At 46.3% G+C, this 21,191-nt stretch overlaps 1 protein-coding gene and 1 long non-coding RNA gene across 4 annotated transcripts in view; one reads left to right on the top strand and one right to left on the bottom strand.

Annotated features, from left to right (window-relative positions):
• Positions 1 to 267: 267 nt before the first annotated feature.
• Positions 268 to 21,191, top strand: part of LOC144734690 (uncharacterized) — a 45,578-nt gene continuing 24,654 nt past the window's right edge. Inside the window, exons 1-2 of one of the 3 annotated variants that reach the window (XM_078616995.1) lie at positions 268 to 1,265; positions 11,090 to 11,635. In XM_078616995.1, coding sequence (XP_078473121.1) covers positions 444 to 1,265; positions 11,090 to 11,635 — 1,368 coding nt within the window. In that variant the 5' untranslated portion in view covers positions 268 to 443. The remainder of the gene's footprint in view (positions 1,266 to 11,089; positions 11,636 to 21,191) is intronic. The other 2 variants (XM_078616994.1, XM_078616993.1) reach the window with 2 other exon arrangements.
• LOC144734691 (uncharacterized) lies at positions 6,699 to 19,587 on the bottom strand. Its single transcript, XR_013588536.1, has 2 exons — positions 19,182 to 19,587; positions 6,699 to 11,557 (listed from the first exon to the last, which is right to left on the bottom strand). It is a non-coding gene; the product is annotated as an uncharacterized LOC144734691 (long non-coding RNA).

Genomic DNA, 21,191 nt, shown 5'->3' on the forward strand with positions numbered 1-21,191 from the left:
CCCAGCCCCACCCCTCCCACCCCTCACCCAGCCCCTCCTCTCCCACCCCCACCTCCCCACCCAGCCCCTCCCCACCCAGCCCCTCCATCCCCACCCAGCCCGTCCCTGCACGGCGGACGGACACAATAATCCCCTGTGGGCTGGTGGAACCAGAGGGTTTCTACCAGTATTAAATACATCAACCAATGCGTGCGAATCGCGTCAATCAGAATCGACGCGCGATCTCCGTCGTCAGAATCGATTCCCTCCGAGGCGCGGCTTTTTAACGAATCTGCGCCGCGCGCGATGTGGATCCGCGTCCTCCTTGGAGAGGAGGAGGTTGGTAGTGGTGGTGGTCGCGGTGGTGGAACAACAGCAGCAGCGTGCACGCTCTTCGCCTTCTTTACAACAACAATAACAACAAGAACAGCAACAACAACAACACGAACTCGACGACGACGCGGATGGAGAGTAACTGGGATCTCGGGCAGCAGCAGTCGAGCTGCGAACTGTGCGGCGCCATGGAGAACCTGCTGCGTTGCGGGAGGTGCAAGAGCTCCTTCTACTGCTCCCGTGAGCACCAAGTCTCGCATTGGAAGTCTCACCGACGCCGATGCCGACTGCCGCCCGACCCGACGCCCACCTCGGCGGGCAGACTGCCCGGGCCCGTAGCGGCAGCGGCGGCAGCGGCGGCATCGGCGGCATCACCGTCAGACTCTGCAGTATCGTCGGTATCGGCCATAGCCGCCTCGGCTGTGTCAACCACAGCCACTGCTGCTGTTGTTGTTGCTGCTGCTGCTGTTGTTGATGTGTTACCATCGGCTACAGCTACTGCTGCTGCTGTATCAGCTGCAGCTGCTGCTGTGTCAGCCCCGGTTGTGTCTGCCACACCGCGGCTGAATGGCAGGCTCAAGCAAGACGACGACGATGAAGACGACGACGATGATGTTGGTGATGATGATGACGACGTTGTGGTGGTGGTGGTGGACAAAGTTAGCAGGACTGACGAGGTGGAGGCCAGGGGACGCGGCAGGGGCAAGACGAAGAGGAAAGGAGGTGGAGGAAGAGGTGCTGCTGGTGGTGGTATTGCTGGTGGTGCTGCTACTGGTGATGGTGGAGGTGCTGGTGGTGCTGTTGGTGGTGGAGGTGGTGGTGGTGGTGCTGTTGGTGGTGGAGGTGGTGCTGGTGGTGGAGGAGGAGGAGCGAAAGGAGACGATCTGACGCAGACTGGACGGCATCAGTCGCAGTCGCACGGCGGCCACCACGCAGAGACGCAGGTGGTGGTGGTGAGGATTTTTATCTCTTGATGTGTAAACGATTCATTATGTTTGTGTGTGTACGTGTGTATGTGTGTGTGGACGTTGCCTCAACCGGTGGGAGGTTCTCACACCTTGGCGATCGGTGGGGCCTTTCGGGTGATGTCGGTCGGCTCTGTAAGCGCGATGTTGATCGGTAAAAATAAATAATAATAAAAATAGAAATAATAATAGAAATAAAATCTATTTTTTTATAAATAATATATAATTGTATTTCTATTCTATTATTATTTCTATTATTTTTATTATTTATTTTTTCCTACGTGACTTTACCGAAAAAAAAGTGTGAATCCTTGCAGTCACGAAAGCTTCAAATCTAGAATTGATCGTTTCTCTCTCTGCCTCTTCATTGCTCGGCGGGCATGGGGTCACAATCACCGTGTCTGTGTGCGCTGCCGTGTCTGTGTGCGTTGCCGTGTCTGTGTGCGCTGCCGTGTCTGTGTGCGCTGCCGTGTCTGTGTGCGCTGCCGTGTCTGTGTGCGCTGCCGTGTCTGTGTGCGTTGCCGTGTCTGTGTGTGTGTTGCCGTGTCTGTGTGTGTGTTGCCGTGTCTGTGTGTGCTGCCGTGTCTGTGTGTGTGTTGCCGTGTCTGTGTCTGTGTGTGCTGCCGTGTCTGTGTGCGCTGCCGTGTCTGTGTGCGTTGCCGTGTCTGTGTGCGTTGCCGTGTCTGTGTGCGTTGCCGTGGCTGTGTGCGTTGCCGTGTCTGTGTGCGTTGCCGTGTCTGTGTGTGCTGCCGTGTCTGTGTGTGTTTCCGTGTCTGTGTGTGCTGCCTTGTCTGTGTGCTGCCGTGTCTGTGTGTGCTGTCGTGTCTCGGCGTTTTATCTCAGAGTTGTCCTTATTCCCAGATCGCTCCGATCGGTGTACAGAGATGACACCTATGCATCTTGCTATTGAAATTGACCCTCGGCTGCTTTTGAAGATAAGATTCGTGTTAGTCTTCGCGTGGCTACTGAGCGCAAGGGTGTGAAGTGGTGAACTGTTTTGCCCAGAATGTCGCCTTTTTAGAGATAGTGGAGGTTTGCTGAAGACGATCACAGCTTCAAGATTACTTCTTATTGGTTCTTTCGGTAAAGTCACGTAGAAGGGAAATAATAAAAATAAAACATAATAAAATACAATGATCTGTTGATATGCAAATTTCTTTGTCAAGGCGCCCTTCCTCTAACCCGGCTTAAATATACGCTGCCAAGCTTGGTGGTGTTCATTCAGACGCTGTCTTTCTGACAGACCTGTTCTTCACCTGAGGACGGCTGCTTACGTTGTGGCCGAAACATCGTGAGAATAGTATTTTATTTTTATTATTTTATTATTTCCCTTCTACGTGACTTTACCAAAAGAACCAAGAAGATGAATCCCTGCAGTCACGAAAGCTTTAAATCGAAATTCAAGATTACTTGTATCTGTCCGGTCCCATGGCTCTTTTGTCGCTTGCCAATAGATGTTTTGTTCAACCTCTTTAACCCCGTCTGAATACATCCATCGTATAACCATTCTGAATACATATTTTACATTATATAGCTTCTAAATACCATTCAACCTCCTGAGAATTCATCCTGTCACGTCCTTCAATATCTCATATGAGTTACACACCTCTGTTATCTCTTCACTCTGTCGTCACTTTTGAATTAATCTCTTGCCTGTTATTGTCTTTCAATATATAGCACGTCTGTGCCCTAGTCGTGTGTCTGTGTGTCCTGTCACTTTTAAACACAGGACATGTATATATTTATGTCTATCCCTTACGTATAAACAACGTCTCTGGTCATCATCTGGATGCATCTACTATCTATCATCTGTCCTTTGAATACCCGTATCTCTTGTGCATCTCCTATCACGTCTATTTATCTCTTATTAATACAATACATCTCTTCTGTCTCATCTGTTATGACTACATATATCTGTTATCGCAAATTTATGAATTTCCTGCATGTCTTTTATGAATAGAGTTAATCTCTATCAACTTCTTCCTTTATATTCCGTACATAAACCCTAATTTCCTGTCGCATCCGAATACACCTCAAAATATTAAATGTCGCTTAAAATCAGTTGTTGTAACTCTATCTTGTACCTTTTCATATCTACCTTTGTCCGATGTTTAACTATTGTCAAATATTCCAGGAACATGTGTGTTCACTATGTAATAAATATTACAATTGTGTGTCTGGTCGGCTTTAGGGTGCAGGTCAGTCTGTGTCCCTGAACTTTTATTTTAACTTGCCTGACTGCTGATAAGACCCTAAAGGTCTTAACCGGTCCAGAGTTCGACCTGCTTAATTAAATGCTGCGTGATATTATTGGTGTGGAATAGCCAACGCACTGACAAAATACAGAAACATTATTACGTGTGGAGTCTCAAAACAGAGCTCTGCTTATTTGTCTTGAGCAGTAACCTTGTCAACATGCAACGTTAAGGCCTATGTTGATGTGTGGTTGGAATTGTTGGACCCAACATTGGTGGTCCAACGTTCAATGGTTCCTGGGAATGTCCCACAGCATTGCATGATGAGTTGGGTATTTCTTTTTGCATTGCATGGGGCCCCATATATTTATACGGAGTGCTCTTGCCAAAAGTGTCTGGTAATCCAACAGCATTTGTGTAATGGGTCTGCATCTGCTGATGTACCCTGAAGGTCACAACCGATCCAGAATTTTGCATGCTTTTTAACAAATACTGCTTTATGATACTGGCGTGGAAAGCCAATATTTGCTGTATGGACTAAGACATATTTTACACGTGGAGACACACCATCGAGTTTTGCTGATGTTTTTACTTTGTCTCTCAATTCAGTCGACTTAGACTTGCCCATTGGCAGTATCTCTGGTGTCTTTAGTTTCTTGCGTTGTCTTCAGTTTCTGCGGTGTCTGCAGTTAACAAATTTGGTTGTCTTGCCACGTGGCAGTTCAGCCTATCGCATCCATCGCACCACACCGTAGGGGACTCTGCAAGGTTACTTACACAATGTTCTGCTGCCAAATTCGCTTTTGGCAGCACTCGCCAGGCTGACATCTATCCAAGTCGTGGCAGCTTTTGCTGGATGGAGACTTGCTGGTAAATAGATGCACGGTACTGCATTGTAGGGTTTTTTTTACTTATATAAACACAAAAGAAAATCACTTTTGCATCTATGCAGAATGTTCCAGTCGTATGTGATTAGCTCAGGCACTCCTCTACTTACGGACGAGTTAGGTTTCCGTGGTCTATTCGTAAGTCGATTTGTTCGTAAGTCCAACTTTTCTCCTGTCAATTCCAAACATGTTGTACGGCATGTACACTAAAGACAGGGAATGGCTTGAAAATGTGTATGATATTCTTCAGATATAGATGCCACCGGTTCTTAATGTTCTACAGATGTAGATGCCACTGGTTTTCCATGTTCTGCAAATGTGGATGCCACTGATTTTTCGTGTTCTGCAGATGTAGATGCCACCGCCGCCATCTATTACGCGGCGGTTGAACTTACGACTCTCGGTCCGAACAGGAAAATGGACATAACGGACCGGTTTGTTTGTATCTCTGAAAGTTCGTGGGTCGAAATATTCATAAGTAGAGGAGTCCCTGTATTGAATTGTGATTATATTCATTATTGAGCATTTTTTTTATATGCGTTGCACCCATCCATTCTACCTTGTTTCTTCCAGATTGATAATCCCCTTATCTGAAGCATTTTGAGATGCCATTGCATTTAGCTGCTTACATCATTACTGTCATAAGCCATGGTCAATCCACTGCTGGATGAAGGCTTCCCAATGCTGTTGATGCAACGATCCACCCAGTACTTGTTCTGCACACGAACTAACCTCATCGCTCCTTCTTGCCCGGGGGACATCCTCTCGGATGAGTTCCATTCCTCGGCTGCCACTCGGCAAGATGTTAACTACCTCGCTTGGTATACGGATCGTGGGTTCCATCCCACGCCTGACGCCTGTATATTTGGAGTTTGCATGTTCTCCCCGTGATCACGTGGATTTTTTGCCCGGGTTTTTCTCTCCACATTTATAAACAACATGCGTTTGGCTGCTGTAAAATTACACATTTGAAGCCACTTCGTTGAGCTGTCATTTGTGATAGCCAGGTCGCTTCTGAAAAAGAGCTACATAGTTAGTTGCTGCAGCTCCATACTATTACTATTCCTTCCCTTTATTAATGCTAACCCTACTCCCTCCCTTTGATGCTGCTAATCCTGCATAATGCACGGGCATAATATGACTTTGAAACCCCCCGCCCACCTCCTACGCATTCCACAAGTAGTGACTAATCCCATATCTGCATTTCCCATAAATATGTTAAATTCCTCTTGATATGCAAATTATTTTGTCAAGGCGCTCTTCCCCCTCCAACCCAGCTTAAATATACGCTGCCAAGCCTGGTGGTGTTCATTCAGACGCTGTCTTTCCGACAGACCTGTTTTTCACCTGAGGACGGCTGCTTGCGTTGTGGCCGAAACGTCGTGAAAATTATTTTATTATGTTTTATTTTTATTATTTTATTATTTCCCTTCTACGTGACTTTACCGAAAGAACCAAGAAGAAGAGCTACATAGCTCAGTGGGCCTTACCTGGTAAAATTAAACATTGTTTGATCCTTTTTGTTTATTATTCATGACCATCGGTCCATGATCCTTTCTCGCGATACGTCCTGCCCCAAGCCTGTTTGCACTTGAAGTTAAGTTGTTGTTGCTGGACTTCTTCACACCAAAGCCTGAAGAGTTTTAAGTCAAGTTCAAACGGAGAAATGTAAAACCGTGACGGTGGTCGATGGAGTCGAATTATTTATTTGTGGTTCATTCACTTTTGGCCCTTTAAATATGCGATGCCTTACCCCCCAAACTGTGCCTCCTTGTCTAACTCCTCTCCTTATGTGTGTTTTGCTACTGTTAATGAAATCTCCGTGTAGCTGTTCTATTTTTGTGGGTCTGTCAACCTAGCAGTATTTGTTTCATATGCCTGACTGCCATCAAAGCCATAAGTACAAAACCAATCCACAAGAGTTTGCTCATTTAAACAAATACTGCAAGGTAATCATCATCATCTTCCATGATCAATCCGCTGCTAGGTGAAGACCTCCCAAATCGGTCACAATATCATGATCCTGCAATGCAAAAATGCACCGGCACACGAGCTGATTTCATCTCTCCATCTTCGCGGGAGACGTGCTCTCTTGAGGTTCATCCCCTCATTTGTTGAGGAATGATAATCGGCCATCGTTTCTTCGAGCAATGTGCCTGCCCAAGGCCACATAACTCTTCTTAGCCGTTTAAATAATGTCATTAATCTGTATTGTTGTGATCCATATGCAACTCTTTCGCCGGTGGTTATCAAAGTGCTATCCTCAGACCACCAGGTGGTTCGTGACGCTCCTCCAGGTGGTCCGCGGGGTTGTGATGCAAATGCAGGTTGATCCGGACAATAATGATGACGTTTATTCCTCTTCTTTCAGACGAAAAAATATATACATTTTACTTCTAATATTTAATTACAGCAGAACCCCTCTTAACGACCACCCCTGTTAACGACGAAACACTTAACGACAGGCCTCTACAGAGCCCACTGTGTAGTGTATAGTGTAATGTATAGTAGTGTAGAGTGACAAGTAGTGTAGTGTCTAGTGGTGTAGAGTAAAACCCCTCTTAACGACCACCCCTGTTAACGACTAATCGCTTAACGACAGGCCTCTATAAAGCCCAATGTGTAGTGTAGTGCCTCCATAGAGCCCAATGTGTTCGCTTACCGACCATTCTGTTAACGATGGGCTGTTGGAGGTACTGTAAATATGAATTGATACATTTGTAGTGACTGGGAATGTCACTGTGTGGTGCCGGGCCTGCGAAACCACGGCGGATAATATGTTGTCAATATGTGCAGCCCGGTTACTTGGCGTAGTACCAGCCCTAGCGGGGCTTGGGTGAGCGCCGGTTAGCGCGGGGACACCATGTACAGTGTGCGGTGCGGGCTCCCTGTGAGGCAGCGTGAAAGGGTGTCAGCCAGCCAGGGTTACGTTGAGGCATGAACGCTGGTTGACCTGCCGACACGTAACCGGATGATATTGGAGGGGGGCCACCGGTGGAAGGGGGCCGTGGGGTGGTCACGTGGTATAGAAGAGCTCTCGGGAGCCTTCGGGGAAGAGCCAGAGAGATCTAGAAGGTGGGCGGGGCGAGAGGCGGAGCCAGACGCAGCCCGGGCCGATATAACGGTGGGAGGCCCCGTGTGGGGCTCGGAGTTCTTGTCTGTTGGTGAGAGAAGATCCACGTCAGGTTGAAGAAGTCTTTAGCCACGCGGTCCGGGACTCGGCTCGTGGTCCGGACCGGGATAGCGGGACCGTGTCTAGTTCTGCCGTAGCGTGGTGTGATGGGCGTTCAACATCCGAGTGTAGGTCACGTGATGTTGTGTTGCTGTGAATAAAAGTGTTGCTCCCAAGGCAACGTCTGTGACTCGGTTGGACTCGCTACACATTTGTTAACCATGTTTCTTTTAATATTGTTTATAATGTTAGTAAGTGAATGTATTCATATACATTAATATACATTGTTTAAATATTAATATCTATTTCCTATACTCGCTTAACGACCAAATCACTTAACGACCGGTTTCCTGGAACCAATTGCCGTCGTTAAGAGGGGTTCTTCCATATTTTACTTATGATATTAAGTTGGGTAAACTACCCGACTGAAACTACCCTAATCGTCATATATAAATGCCCCCACTCCCCCCCCCCCCTCCTTGAAAAAAACAGAAAGCTGAAGAAATTATGTTCTGGTAATATAAATCATTTTCTATCAGGGGTATTTAGAGAGAGAATGTTCTAGATTTGAAGTTTTAGTGACTGCAAGGATCCATACTCTTTGGTTCTTTCGGTAAAGTCACGTAGGAGGAAAATAAATAAATACATATATATATAAGAATTCCCATCACGGCATTGCGCCCATAACGTCGTTATTAAAAACAAATGTATTTTATTTTTTACCTACGTGACTTTACCGAAAGAACCAAAGAGTAGAGAGAATGTTTGTATCTCCTTGAGTGGTCAAAAGTTTAAGGAACAATGTCTCGGACTCTCTTCGCGTATCCCCGTCGAGCACCTGTGCACAAACTCATTTGATCACTCCATCTCCTCGGTGGACGCTCCCTTGGATGCATTCAGTTCCAAAAAGATGATGACACCGCTCGTAATATGTTATACGACTGTTAGCTCAAGTGTCTTTAGTTGCCTCTGCATTTTGGCGAGACTGAATATGTAGAACTAGTATATAACAATACTGTAATAATGATATTTAAATGCCTGTTAGTTAACCGAGGGAAATGCCAGTGATTGTAAAAACAATTCATCAGGACGGTCCTGCATTGAGATGTTTGGCCAATTGCATCAAGGAGTGTTTGGCATGTAAAACCTTGCCTCTTACTGCATTTAGCCTTAATTACAACCCTTTCTGATAATTTGCCTGTACAGTCCAAACGTAATTAAGATAATGGCATGCGTGCAAAGCTTTGGTGACACTAGCTATTGTTGATGTTATTATGCACTAGTATTGTAACTGTCGTTGCAATGGTTAGATTGCTGGGCAATAAACCTTGAAACCTGAGTTCAATTCCAGGCCATGGCTAACACGGGAGGCGAGTGATATCTGAACCGGCCCTGGGGTCGTCTCTCTCCTTCACTAACTCGTACGGGACGAGCGTGGGTGAAGTCGGGTCAAACAACCCCCACGACCAACGCGCCGTGGGGTGGCCTTCATCCAGCAGTGGAATGACAAAGGTCTGCAAAAGTGTTAACGTTGCGCGACAATTGAAACTGTGAAGAAAAAAAGTTAGTGAGCTCGGGCAGGGGTGTGTCCTGAGAAGAGGGCATGGCCGATGGGTCAGGGAATATTTGGCAGCCAAGCAATGGAACACGACAGAGGGCGTCCACCGAAGGAGATGGAGCGATTAAACTGGGTCCGTGTGAGGAATGCTCGGTGGATTATTTAATCGCAGGACCGTGAGAAACGGTGGCAGCTTTGGGCGGCCTTTCTCGAGCAGTGGATTGATCATGGCCGATGATGCAATGGTGTCTATTCTTGCCGCTAGAACCTTAATACGGGGTGATTCGTGCACAGCAGGCCATGACTTTGAGCGCTGTGCTAATTCTAACCTTTGGACGGGTGGCCTCGGCGGGGGTGCATGTGAACGAAACCAGATGTGGGTAAAATGAAAGCCCACCGATGCCAGATAACCCACGTCTGCCTTGTCCAGCAGCGCTGATTGAGTTACAGACGGCTTGCGAAAAAAACGCCTTCCACGCTCACCTGATGTGACCTCGCTCGGAGCCAGAGAGAGGAGAATTTCACTTCGCTGTGTTTTGGCGAATTATTTGTCAAAAAAATTTATAAGGTGATATTTTTGCTGAAATGAGCGTTGAAGTGGTGCTCATCTATTGTTTATAGCCGAGCCAGTGATGGAAATTCTACATTTCGATGGTTTGTGGCGAGTCGATCCATAGGACAACCTTTGTTGATTTTCCTACAAAGTGCAACTCATTTTTTTTATCAACTACTCAGGGATGATGCGCTGAGTCATCCCCCAGCCAGGGCTTGAACTGTTGACCTTCAATTTGCAAGCCACTCGCACTACTGCTGAGCCATCTGGCCGGATATTATGAAATAATTATTAAAAACAATAGTTTGTGATAATTATTTATCGCTCACATTGTGTTTAAATTGCATATACTGTGTAATATTATATTATACTGTGTAAAAGTCGAGCCTCATTTCTTTACTTTAACCGGTTGGTTTATTGCGGTGCCAACGTTCTTGAAAGAACAGAACTCATAGTGGGAAAGTAGATACATTTAAATTTTAAATGCCACGTTGAGCTAAATAAACACGTGGGCCCCAGTGGCCATTGCAAACCATCTGACATGTAACAATAATAGTCCACCCCTCCCCCGTGCCACCGCACACACCAGTGGGCTGATGAATTGTTACGCTTTGGCGATTGTGGTTTCATTTAATAATGCATTATTTTTTTGGTTTATTTATATTGCTTGTTTTTGTTCTGTGTCCCGTGTGTTCAGTTTTTTTCACTCCATTGAGCCTCCTAATTTATAAAAATGGTGTAATACAATGCCATATGATCCAGATATAACGAGCATAGAGGTTTAGCTATTTTTGCGTGTGTTCGGGTTTGTGCAATTTGGCGTAGTTGCGGCGAACATTTCTACCCAAAATTCGCTCCGCGTGGTTTGAATTCACTCATACGCGGCTGTGCAGTCAAACATGCAACAACATTGTGTGTATACTGTGTGCACTACTCGGCAGGCATCTGTCTCGTGCGATTTTACTTTGTGCATCTTTTATTTTTTGGAGCGCATCTACCCCATTCAGCGAGGGAAATGCTACGTACTTTGTACAGGGAGGCGGTCAGTCGTAGGAAAATTAAGGTCTTGAACCCGGATATGAGCATGGTTGGGGAGTTGACACCACGGATAGCTGGGTGGGAATTCAAGTTGTTAATCATTTGCATACAAATTTACAATAATTATAGGAAATAATAATTTTGCCCATTTTTAATTAGGGTTGGTAGTGGTGTTTTTTTTTTTACCATACTTCACCGCTCTGGTTGGTACGGGTTGGTAATGGGGACGGGGGAAGGAGAGGTCCGGTTCTGATATCACTTGCCACTCATGTTAGCCGTGGACAGCAACATAACTCGGGTCTCTGGGTTTAGTCATCAACTTTACAATCGATATTCATGAGTGATTCGATACGTTGCCGCATGCCTCATTAACTCGCCGCTCTTGCCACCGTCTGTGTCACCTACCCAGGCAACGGCGCCACTGACGCTGGCGTCAGCGACAGATAAGGGGGCGACACCAGAACCTCTGAGCAACAGCAACGGACGTGGCCCCAACGGGCAACCGGCACGGCCCAGCATGGCTCAGCGCGCCACCTCCTACGTGGTGCCGTGCATGGAGAAACTCGGCATCTGCATGGTGGAGGACTTCCTGGGCGAGGAGACCGGCAGCGCCATCCTCGCCGAGGTCAAGCGGCTCCACGGCAGCGGCAAGTTCTGCGACGGGCAGCTCGTGGGTCAGCTGCGAGCCAAGGGCGGCTCGGAAACGTCGCCCGCTTCTGCTGCCTCCTCGACCTCCTCGTCCTCCAGCTCATCGTCGTCCTCCTCCTCCTCGTCGTCGGTCATCGCCGGGGCGGCGCTTTCGCCGCCGTCTGCGATCCGCGGCGATAAGATCGCGTGGATCAGCGGGAGCGAGCCGGGCTGCGAGAAGATCGCCTACCTGATGTCGCAGATGGACGAGCTGATCAGACATTGCGCCGGACGCCTGGGGATCTACAACATCAACGGACGCACCAAGGTGAGACGGCGGTTGTTGATAGGAAAGTTTCCTGCATACTGCATAATGCACGGGCATAATATGACTTTGAAAACCCCCCGCCCACCTCTTACGCATTTCACAAGTAGTGCTAATCCCATATCTGCATTTCCCATAAATATGCTAAATTCCTCTTGATATGCAAATTATTTTGTCAAGGCGCTCTTCCCCGTCCAACCCAGCTTAAATAGTCGCTCCAAGCCTGGTGGTGTTTCATTCAGACGCTGTCTTCCCGACAGACCTGTTCTTCACCTGAGGGACGGCTGCTTGCGTTGTGGCCGAAACGTCGTGAGAATCATTTTATTTTGTTTTATTTTTATAAATGTATTATTTCCCTTCTACGTGACTTTACCGAAAGAACTAAGAAGATGTCAACTGAGAGTCGCTCGCGGCTCTGAGAGAGAGTGCTGAGCAGACATCGCTGAGAATCCTGTGTTTTGAAATACAATCTACAGCCGCCTGTGATCAAACTGGGTTGTTGAGCTTAGGAAATTGGTGTTCCGGCATCCGGTGACTGGGCAAAGAAACACGTCACTTTAGAAATTTGGTTTTGCGCTGAAATTGCATAAATTGCAGCTCCGAGGATCAACATTTTCTTCCTCCAGATACATTTCGGCAAGAAAGTAATACTCGTTGGCAAAAAAGTCCCGTGATTTTCGAGGCATCTAACTTTTACTGTGACGTCTCAGGGTTTCTCTTTGTCACATCAAATCTACCTTGGTATGGGACATTAAAAAAATACACTTAAGTGTAAAACATAATCATTTGGATTACTATCACGTTTATGCTGCATCACTGTTGGGGAAAATTGGATTGGAAACTTGGACGTTGACGAAAAAGATATAAGGAAGTCTTTTAAGTGTGCAAAGAAGCTTCAGAATTACCATAAGAGGAGGTACACGTGCATTAGAGAATATTTATTTAAAGGTTAGAGACATTCTGAATATGTAGCCTTGGGCACACGTTGCAAGAAGAAGTGATAGTTTGTAGCCGAGACTAACGTCTTGTGTGGCAGCCAAAGGAGGGAATGCTGCCGGGAGGATATTCGTTGCTGATGTGGAGCAATGAGATGAACTCCTGTGCAGGCACCAGATGGATTGCTATGCATCGCAGCTCCACGGGACTTAGGGATGATCATCCAGCAGTCGATTTGATCGTGGCTGACGACGACGATGATGGTGAACACTTAAATGTTAGGATACACACGCATTGCATCTGGCTGCGCTTAGCCAGTCAGACGGCATTATTTATAATTGTGCTTAATCTACATCGAGGGTAAACACGGGCGAGGTGACGCACTGGCCGTGCAATGCTGGGGCACAGTGGCTCACACTTGGGAGAAGAACCTTAGGCCGCATTGATCGGTGCTTAACAAAGCCACCACATAGTAAACGCATAACTTAATGGGGCACTTAGTGACCACGGCGAATGTGCTGGTGTTGGAAGGGAGAGCTATTGCCACTCGTCTTTGTCTTAGGGGAGATGCAAGACAAGCAAGTGGCACCCACGTATAATTTAGAGGGTGTCACCTGCTTTAAGTAATTGTTGTTTCCTGAATATCGCTGTGCATCGATGGTATGTTGAGGAGTGCATTTGGCCATTGACCCTAAAATCTCATTTTTTGTATGTAACATTTAACTGCAGTGTGAATCGTCCAATTAAGGCAATTTATTTTTTGGTGTGGCCACAAATGAGCGTATTATTCACTTATTTTAACAGTCATCAAAACATGTCGGAAATTCTTTGGCTTGCCTGGATAAAAGGGAAAGAACTGTGAATTCCTGTCCCTTTGTCATGGTCACGGATGGTTACGACAGGCCAAAGGCCCCAATACACCAAGTAGCCAGCAACAAACATCACGAGCGAAGGTGTAGTAGATAGGAGTTGAGATCACCATTGGAACCTCCTTTGCCAGTAGCAAAATATGATAATTGTTTTTTTACCCTTTTATCTGGCAACAAAACTGACACCTTTTTTACAAGGAGTCATGTTTGCATTGACCACACAATACCTGCGGTCGGAATGCAATCAAAAAACACAACTCTGATAATGTATGTACTGTCCTTGAAATTGAGTTAAATTGATTGGTCCACACCCGAGACAGCTTTTGACGTCATCTGGTCCAACACCATGTGAGACTAGGCTCTAAGAAAAGCTGTCTCGGGTGTGGACCAATCAATTTCAAGGACAGTGCATACATTATCAGAGTTGTGTTTTTTGTTTGCATTCCGACCGCAGGTATTGTGGTCAATGCAAACATGACTCCTTGTAAAAAAAGGTGTCAGTTTTGTTGCCAGATTAAAGGGTAAAGAACCAATTATCAATTATCAGGAGTTAAGATGTTTCTAGAATTGAATAAAGATATAAGAACTTGGGGGTAGAGACTGATGGGAGGGAATTTGAAAAATCGAGCAGTACCAAAAAAAGAAGTGAAATGGGACGTGGTTAATTAGATTTTTCTGAGCCAAGGATAATGGAAAAGATGAGTACAGCTTATTGTCACGCAATTTAGCGTCCGATTTAGCTCTACTTATGAAATACATAGCTGGTGTATGTTTAAATGCTTTGGCAATTAATGGATTAAGAGCAAAGATATGTTTACATCGCCTCCATTCATGGTGATGGTGGCTGCTAGAATATTAGGAATTTATAATGAATTGTAGGGTTTTTGGAAGGATCTTAAGTTCTATATTTTGATATCCCCTTTCATGTGAAAGAATATTAGCTTGTTCAACGCTACAATTTCCCTGCCATCTTCTACATTGCAATTATAAGTAAGTCTATAAACTATTTTAATTTCACCAACTAAAGCCCACTGAGCTATACAGCTTTTTTCCAGAAGCAATCTGGCCACAAATGATAGCTCAACGAAGTGGCTTATCACGTGGTGGAAATTTCACGCAGCCAAAAACTGGGAACGTGTTTCCAAATGCGGAGGGGAAAAACCGGAGGATACAGAGAAAAATCCACGCGACCACGGGGGGGGGGAGAACATGCAAACTCCAAACATACAGGCTTCAGGGTCGAGATTGACCCCACAACCTCCTGTATACCAGGCAAGGGAGTTAACAGCTTGCCACCGTGGCACCCCAAAAAGTCAGTCGCACGAGTCGCAGCACTCGAGTAAATTTCATCGTCCAGAGTCCAGTAATGGCTCATTCTCACAGGACGGAACCATAGCCCTGTTGTGTTAATGATGGGTTACGTTGAACCTTTGACCTTGGTAAAAAAAACAAGGCTATAGTTCACGCTAATTGTACTAGGCTGCAAGAATTGTGAAACTCTCTTCTCAACCCTTGTATCTTTTTAGTTATCTAAAAATAAATAGATTAATCTGTGTAGCGTGCGGGGGACAAATGGACTTGTTGGGGAAGAGAAGCTGGAAAGGACACTTGAGAGGAATTATGGAGTTAATTTATAAAGTGAATCGTGTGCACTGTGGTGGACTGCTGTAAAATTGTATGAAACGTTTTCAACACGTATGAAGGTTCTTTTGAATACTAAAATAGCATTACACCAGTTATATATATATAATGTATGCATGAGAGGACGTCACTCGAAGGGACGATAGCCAGTGGTCAAGAATAACAATGAGGTAGCAGCTGAGAGAGGACGTCCAGCGAGGGAGATGGAGTGATCAAATAAATTTTTGCACGGGCGCTCGGTGGATTATTACATCGCAGGAACTTTAGAGGTGTAGTGGTGGTTTTTTGGAGGCCTTTGATCAGCATTGGATTGACCGTGGCTTATGATGATGATGATGATACATGAGACGGTTAAACTTTGACGTTAGGTTAAATAGGCCGCCAATTCTGGGCTCCAACATTTTAGGTGAATGGAATTTGTTCTCGCATATGTGGCACCTTTAAACGACGAGAACACATTCCATCTCTCTGTGGCCCCCGTCCCTGATTCACTTCAGCTCTGCTCAACTGTGTGGATCACTCCGCCTCTTGTGATTACGGGCGCATGGTGTAACGTATTTATCTTTAATCGTCCATCGACGCGTTCCTCGACTTTTGGAACATGTGCCCGGCCTCCACTCAACACCAGAGATCTCCGCCAAACACAAAACACTCGCGCCTCCCTGGGGGTATCGGGCACCTTCACAACAGCGCGCCCCTTTACATCGCGTCTGCACACGCTGATGTCGGATAAAGGTGCAGCCCCTGCGATTTCTTGTTCATGCCGCTGCCGGCAGAAGGGCTTCCACGAGAGGGAGCTCTAGAGAGCCCCTCCAGGGGATCAATTGGCCTTCTCTTCCATGCTTTTCAGGCGTCTTGGAGGAGGTCAGAGTAACCGCACTTTACTCAGCTGCACGCGACTTGCCGATTGACCGACCGTAGTCTACTGGTACTGATGGTGGGTTTGACAGAGGTGGGGAGATTTAAGAAACCAATCCGGGAGATGGAATCAAACTGGCGCCCTCTGGATTGGAATCCCAGTGCGGCGGCGCTAACCATTACATCATGGCAGCATTCCTGACGGTGGGGGGGGGTGTTCAAAACAACGAAAGTTCGGTGTGTGATTGACTGAGCCACATTTCGTTTTCTGCTGTGGCCTGGTATATTGCATAGAGCTGGTAAAGTGTGCTGTTTGCTGTGAAGCGGGTGGTAAAGAACGCCTGATATTAATCATGTTTCTCAAAGAGCAGGGAGTCAGGGGCTCTGTATGTATTGGCACAGTTGCGTCATGCACTGCGCTATGAACCCAGCGACCTGAGATATATTCTAGTCACGGGTCACATCAGTGGCGAATGATATCTGAACTGGCCCTGGATGCCTTTCCACCCCCCGAAACCCTGACTATAACCCACCTTTACCAACCATCATGACCAGCATAGTGAAATATTCATCCAGCAATGTATTGACAAAGTTCTGTCATTTATTTTTGTTACTATGTATTTTTCAAAGCAGGTAAATGGGTGGGTCAACATTTTTTTATTCTACTCACTTACTGATGTTTTGCTTGTGTAAAATTAGTTTCTTGTATCGAATTGTGAAGAACGCTCGCAACAAAGACTTGAATTTTGTAAAACACCTCTCTATTACATTCATTTATATATTTAAAAAGATAAGGACACATCGGGAAAAACCATGCAGACTGAAGGATTCTGTCACGCTTCCCAGCTTGTGTGTGACTTCGGAGGTATTGGATTCCAAGCGTGGAAGCCTGCGGATTATCAGGGCCAGCGGAAAGCCGTTGAGGCAAAATGCATCTCCATATTTTCCAAATCTTGCCCTTTTGTGCTCGTTTGTGTCTACAAGTTGTGGGCACCGCTTTGGTTTGTTGTTGATAGGGTGGCTCCCGAATAGCAATGCGATGCCGTACGACTCATATTGGACCATCTTCTTCTTCATTCGTACGGCATTTTTGTGGATTGCAACAGATTACAAATTGATGTCGAGATTTGATATCCCATTCGACTGCTTCAGGAATAGCCGTGTGTATTTGTTTCCGATTGGCGTTTGCCCAGGCTTTCTCTCCGTCGTGCTTTGGTGGTCTTGTCACACCAACCCATCTGTACGTGTGGGGTATTGTGCGCGCCGTCACAGTTTGATGGCGGGCGGATGAAGTTAACGCATAAACGCTTTCATCCTTGATGAAAAAATAAGAATAGGTTTTACCCTTTCTGGCAATACAAAAAACCACATAGGTGACACAAAGTCTTGAAGAATTCTCTCTGGTGTAGGCCAATCAGTTTCACACGCAATGCATATATTATTGGAACACGTTTGTTTACATGTTTTGCCACAAGTACGTGCGATTAATGCAGTCTCCATGCCTTGCAATGGTTATCTGTTTGGTGTTTGAACATCTTCACACCTGTTTTATTGCCAGAAAGGGTAAAGCCTGTTTTTTTTGTCCATCATTTTGATACTGGCAAAAAGGTTCCATGAATATATCTCTCATCCTTCGGTGGAAATAGTAAAAAAAATGTATGTTATGAATAAACACAGCGCGATATGTGTGTGCGCGCACATGCATATTTCGCTAATTTGAACCCAAGCGAGGATATTACAACGGCCACTGCACCACCCACACAGCCCGCGCCAACCCCATAATGACACCAAACGTAAATCACATCTGTATTTTCCACTAAGTCACGCGGTCAATTTTTATTAATGCATTTAGGGCCGTCTGTGTAGATGGTTAACTGCCCCGGCTGCATGAGTGCAATGAAAGTGAACGCCACGCAATGGAACTGCCCAGATCGACATTGGTTTGTGCTGCAGTGCGGTGTGAAGTATGGGCTAACAAGCATGTGACCATGTCGCCCTGGTTGCACCCGATCACGTCGCAGCTTTTGATAGCCAAGCAGCGTCGAGTCTGGTTAGTACGTGGATGGGGGACTACCTGGGAATGTTAGGTGTATTCTAGTTTTTGGGAAGTGAAGGGTCCAGGAGATGGTAGAACAGCCATGGCTTCTTGAATGCATGTGTGTGGAGTTTTGAGCGCTTTATTCCTTCGTACCTGTGGGTATTAGCCGGGTACTCCTCCAGTTTCCTGTTACGTAAGGCCAGGCACTTGTGAATATGGAATTGGCCAATTATCCCAATGCTGAACCTGCCTGGAATATAGGCCGAATTACTCGCACATTGATGGATAATAAAAAATAAAAATACATTGTCTGTATTCGAGGTTTTTGGTTTAGTTCACGTAAATATAAATGTGTTGTGATTTTAAAGCTTTCGTGGCTGCAGGGATTCATATTCTTGGTTCTTTCGGTAAAGTCACGTAGAAGGGAAACAATAAAATAATAAAAATATAAAACAATAAAATTCGCACGACGTTTCGACTGGAACACAAGCAATCGTCGTCAGGTGTGAAAAACACAGCAAGAAACCCACAATTTTTTTCCCATTCGCGTACCGTGATGTTTCGCCGGTAATTACAACCAGCCTCATCAGGCGACAGCCAGAGTTGTGGAGGCCTCACTTTGCCGTGCCAGTCATGGAGGTTGTGTGACCATAGTTGACCACACTGAGCAGTGTGGGTTGATGAAGAAGGCTACCCCAGGACCGGTTCAGCTACCAACTCTCTCTGGCCATTGGCAGAAGTCAAACTCAGCTTTGCAGGGTTTGTGACGCAGTGCGCTAACCACATAAAGCACTAAGTGCTCGCTTTTTTTGCAATCATCTTTGCGCTCCTCGTATGTGCAGTAACATTGTCATCAACACCGTCAGAAACAATGGCGTCACGAGCGGAGCGAATGAAAGCTGCTGGTGGAATGGCCACCAGCAGCAGCAGCACACGCGCTCCTTACGGCTCGTGTCGGATACTGTCGCAGATTTGGGTGACAAGCGAACAATGGCCGGGAGAGCGTGGCGCGCGCGTGTATGTGTGCGCGCGTGTGTGCATGCGCGTGTGCGTGCTACGATTTTGTCGTTTCGCGTTTGGCTAAAAATGGGTGGAAGGAAAAAAAAACAACCCGAAAGCTCGAGTCCACACCACCACCTGGAGGTGGCGGCCGTTTATCACGGCGATGGCAGCCACGCTCGTGACGCCCGCCTTTTGTGTTTCTGACCTTGGTGCGCCGGGGGAATGGGGTCGCGGGGGGGAAACTGGGTCCGCGTTGTAAACTCGCGGGAGTTTCCTGCGGAAAGCGGCGCGTTTCATCCCAGCGCGCGCGCACGCACGAAGAGCAGGAGGAGAGACGACGTGGCTGGTATACGAGGGGGCCCACTGCCGCTCTTTCTTTTGGCTCGAGAGAAAATGCCGAGCGGCGGGGGGGGGGCGCTGCGTGACGGTTATTTGCAGCGTTGTGAAATTCTTCTGTGTGAAGTCGGCTCCACGCTAGATTGTCCAGGGTATTGTCGGGGAGGAACGGCGGCCCCGGATAAAATGCGAACGCGCACGACGCGGAACGTTCCACCACGAAGGTTCTCGCGGTTGTGGCCTGCACGGCCCTCCGGTACGTTGTCTGGCAACGAGCGCGTGTTTGTTCGGCCCTACGTCCGACGTTTTTATCTCCCGTGTTGCTGGGAGCTCATTGAGCGCGTGGAGCGGGAACGTCGGGACGTCATGCCGAACAGCGCACGGGCACAACCCGAGAACACATCGGAGAGCTACAATCCAACACATTTGTAAATTTGGCTATACAAATGTACTGTTTATAGTTTACCTTCATAGAAAGCAGAATGGAGACTTGTGATGTCGTTTGATTTTTATTACTTAAATTATTTCATTCGCGGTCATGTGGGCCACTGAGCCGGTGACCCACGATGAGTGAGGAGCTCTGCTAATTATAGAACTGGAACAAGTCCTACAAGATATTTACTTTCCAAGCACACTGTTAATCCCACTGTTAGACCTGGCACATGTAATGCATCCTAGTTGTGCTCTACTGCACTGATCCATGTTGTTTCGGGGGGTCTTCATGTCCTCAACTGCTGCGTATTAGAAATGTGACTGTGTACATCCTTTTGGTTATATCGATAATAAGCTTACAGTACAAGCATAATGGAAGTTTAGTTGGGTTAGATCGCACAAATATAAATGTGTTGTTAAACCCACCACCACCCGACACAGCCAATTAGTAAATCCACGCGACCACAGGGGGAGAGAGACATGGCAAACTCCCAAGTATACAGCAGGTGTCAGGGTTGAGATTGAACCCACAACCTCCTGTATATCAGGAGAGGTGGTTAACATCTCGCCACCGCGACGCCCACATACGAGCCAGGGGAGGAGAACGCAGCCTATAATAATTGCACAGTTTAACGTGTAGTAGGCTTTCGCGACCAATATTATCCATCATAGGTTTTTGGGTTAGATCGCGTAAATATAAATGTGTCATTAAACCCGCGACCACCCGACAATTAGCAAGGTTTGTCACGTAAACAACACGTGCCAATTTGTTACAAGTTCAGCACACCGGTTGTGTGTTGGAGAGTAAATACACAACATTTACTATTTGAGTACGACGTTTCGCCAGTAATTACAACCAGCATCACTAGGCGACAACCATAGTTGTTGAGAAATCCACGAAAAAAAACTCTTATGGATAATCTTGGTCGCGAAAACCTACGCGTTCTTCTTGGTTCTTTCGGTAAAGTTACGTAGAAGGGAAATAATAAAATAATAACACTAAAACATAATAAAACAATTATCACAATGTTTCGGCCACAACGCAAGCAGCTGTCCTCAGGTGAAGAACAGGTCTGTCGGAAAGACATTCAGACGCTGTCTTTCCAACAGACCGGTTCTTCACCTGAGGACGGCTGCTTGCGTTGTGGCCGAAACGTCGTGAGAATTATTTTATTATGTTTTATTTTTTTTATTTTATTATTTCTCTTCTACGTGACTTTACCGAAAGAACCAAGAAGATGAATCCCTGCAGTCACGAAAGCTTTAAATCGAAACCTACGTGTTAAACTACAATACATGCGTTGAACGTGTAGTTTGAGGATTGATGTTTTCAATCCATATTTTTAGTGGTGTAGGGGGAGCAGCAATGGCGGCAGTGGTAAGCGCACTGCGCTACGAATCTGACAACCCGAGTTTGATTCCCAGCCATGGCTAACATCGGTGGTGA

The sequence above is a fragment of the Lampetra planeri genome, chromosome 52 (assembly GCF_965212315.1).
Source record: "Lampetra planeri chromosome 52, kcLamPlan1.2.h2, whole genome shotgun sequence".
In the NCBI taxonomy this organism is placed as follows: domain Eukaryota; kingdom Metazoa; phylum Chordata; class Hyperoartia; order Petromyzontiformes; family Petromyzontidae; genus Lampetra; species Lampetra planeri.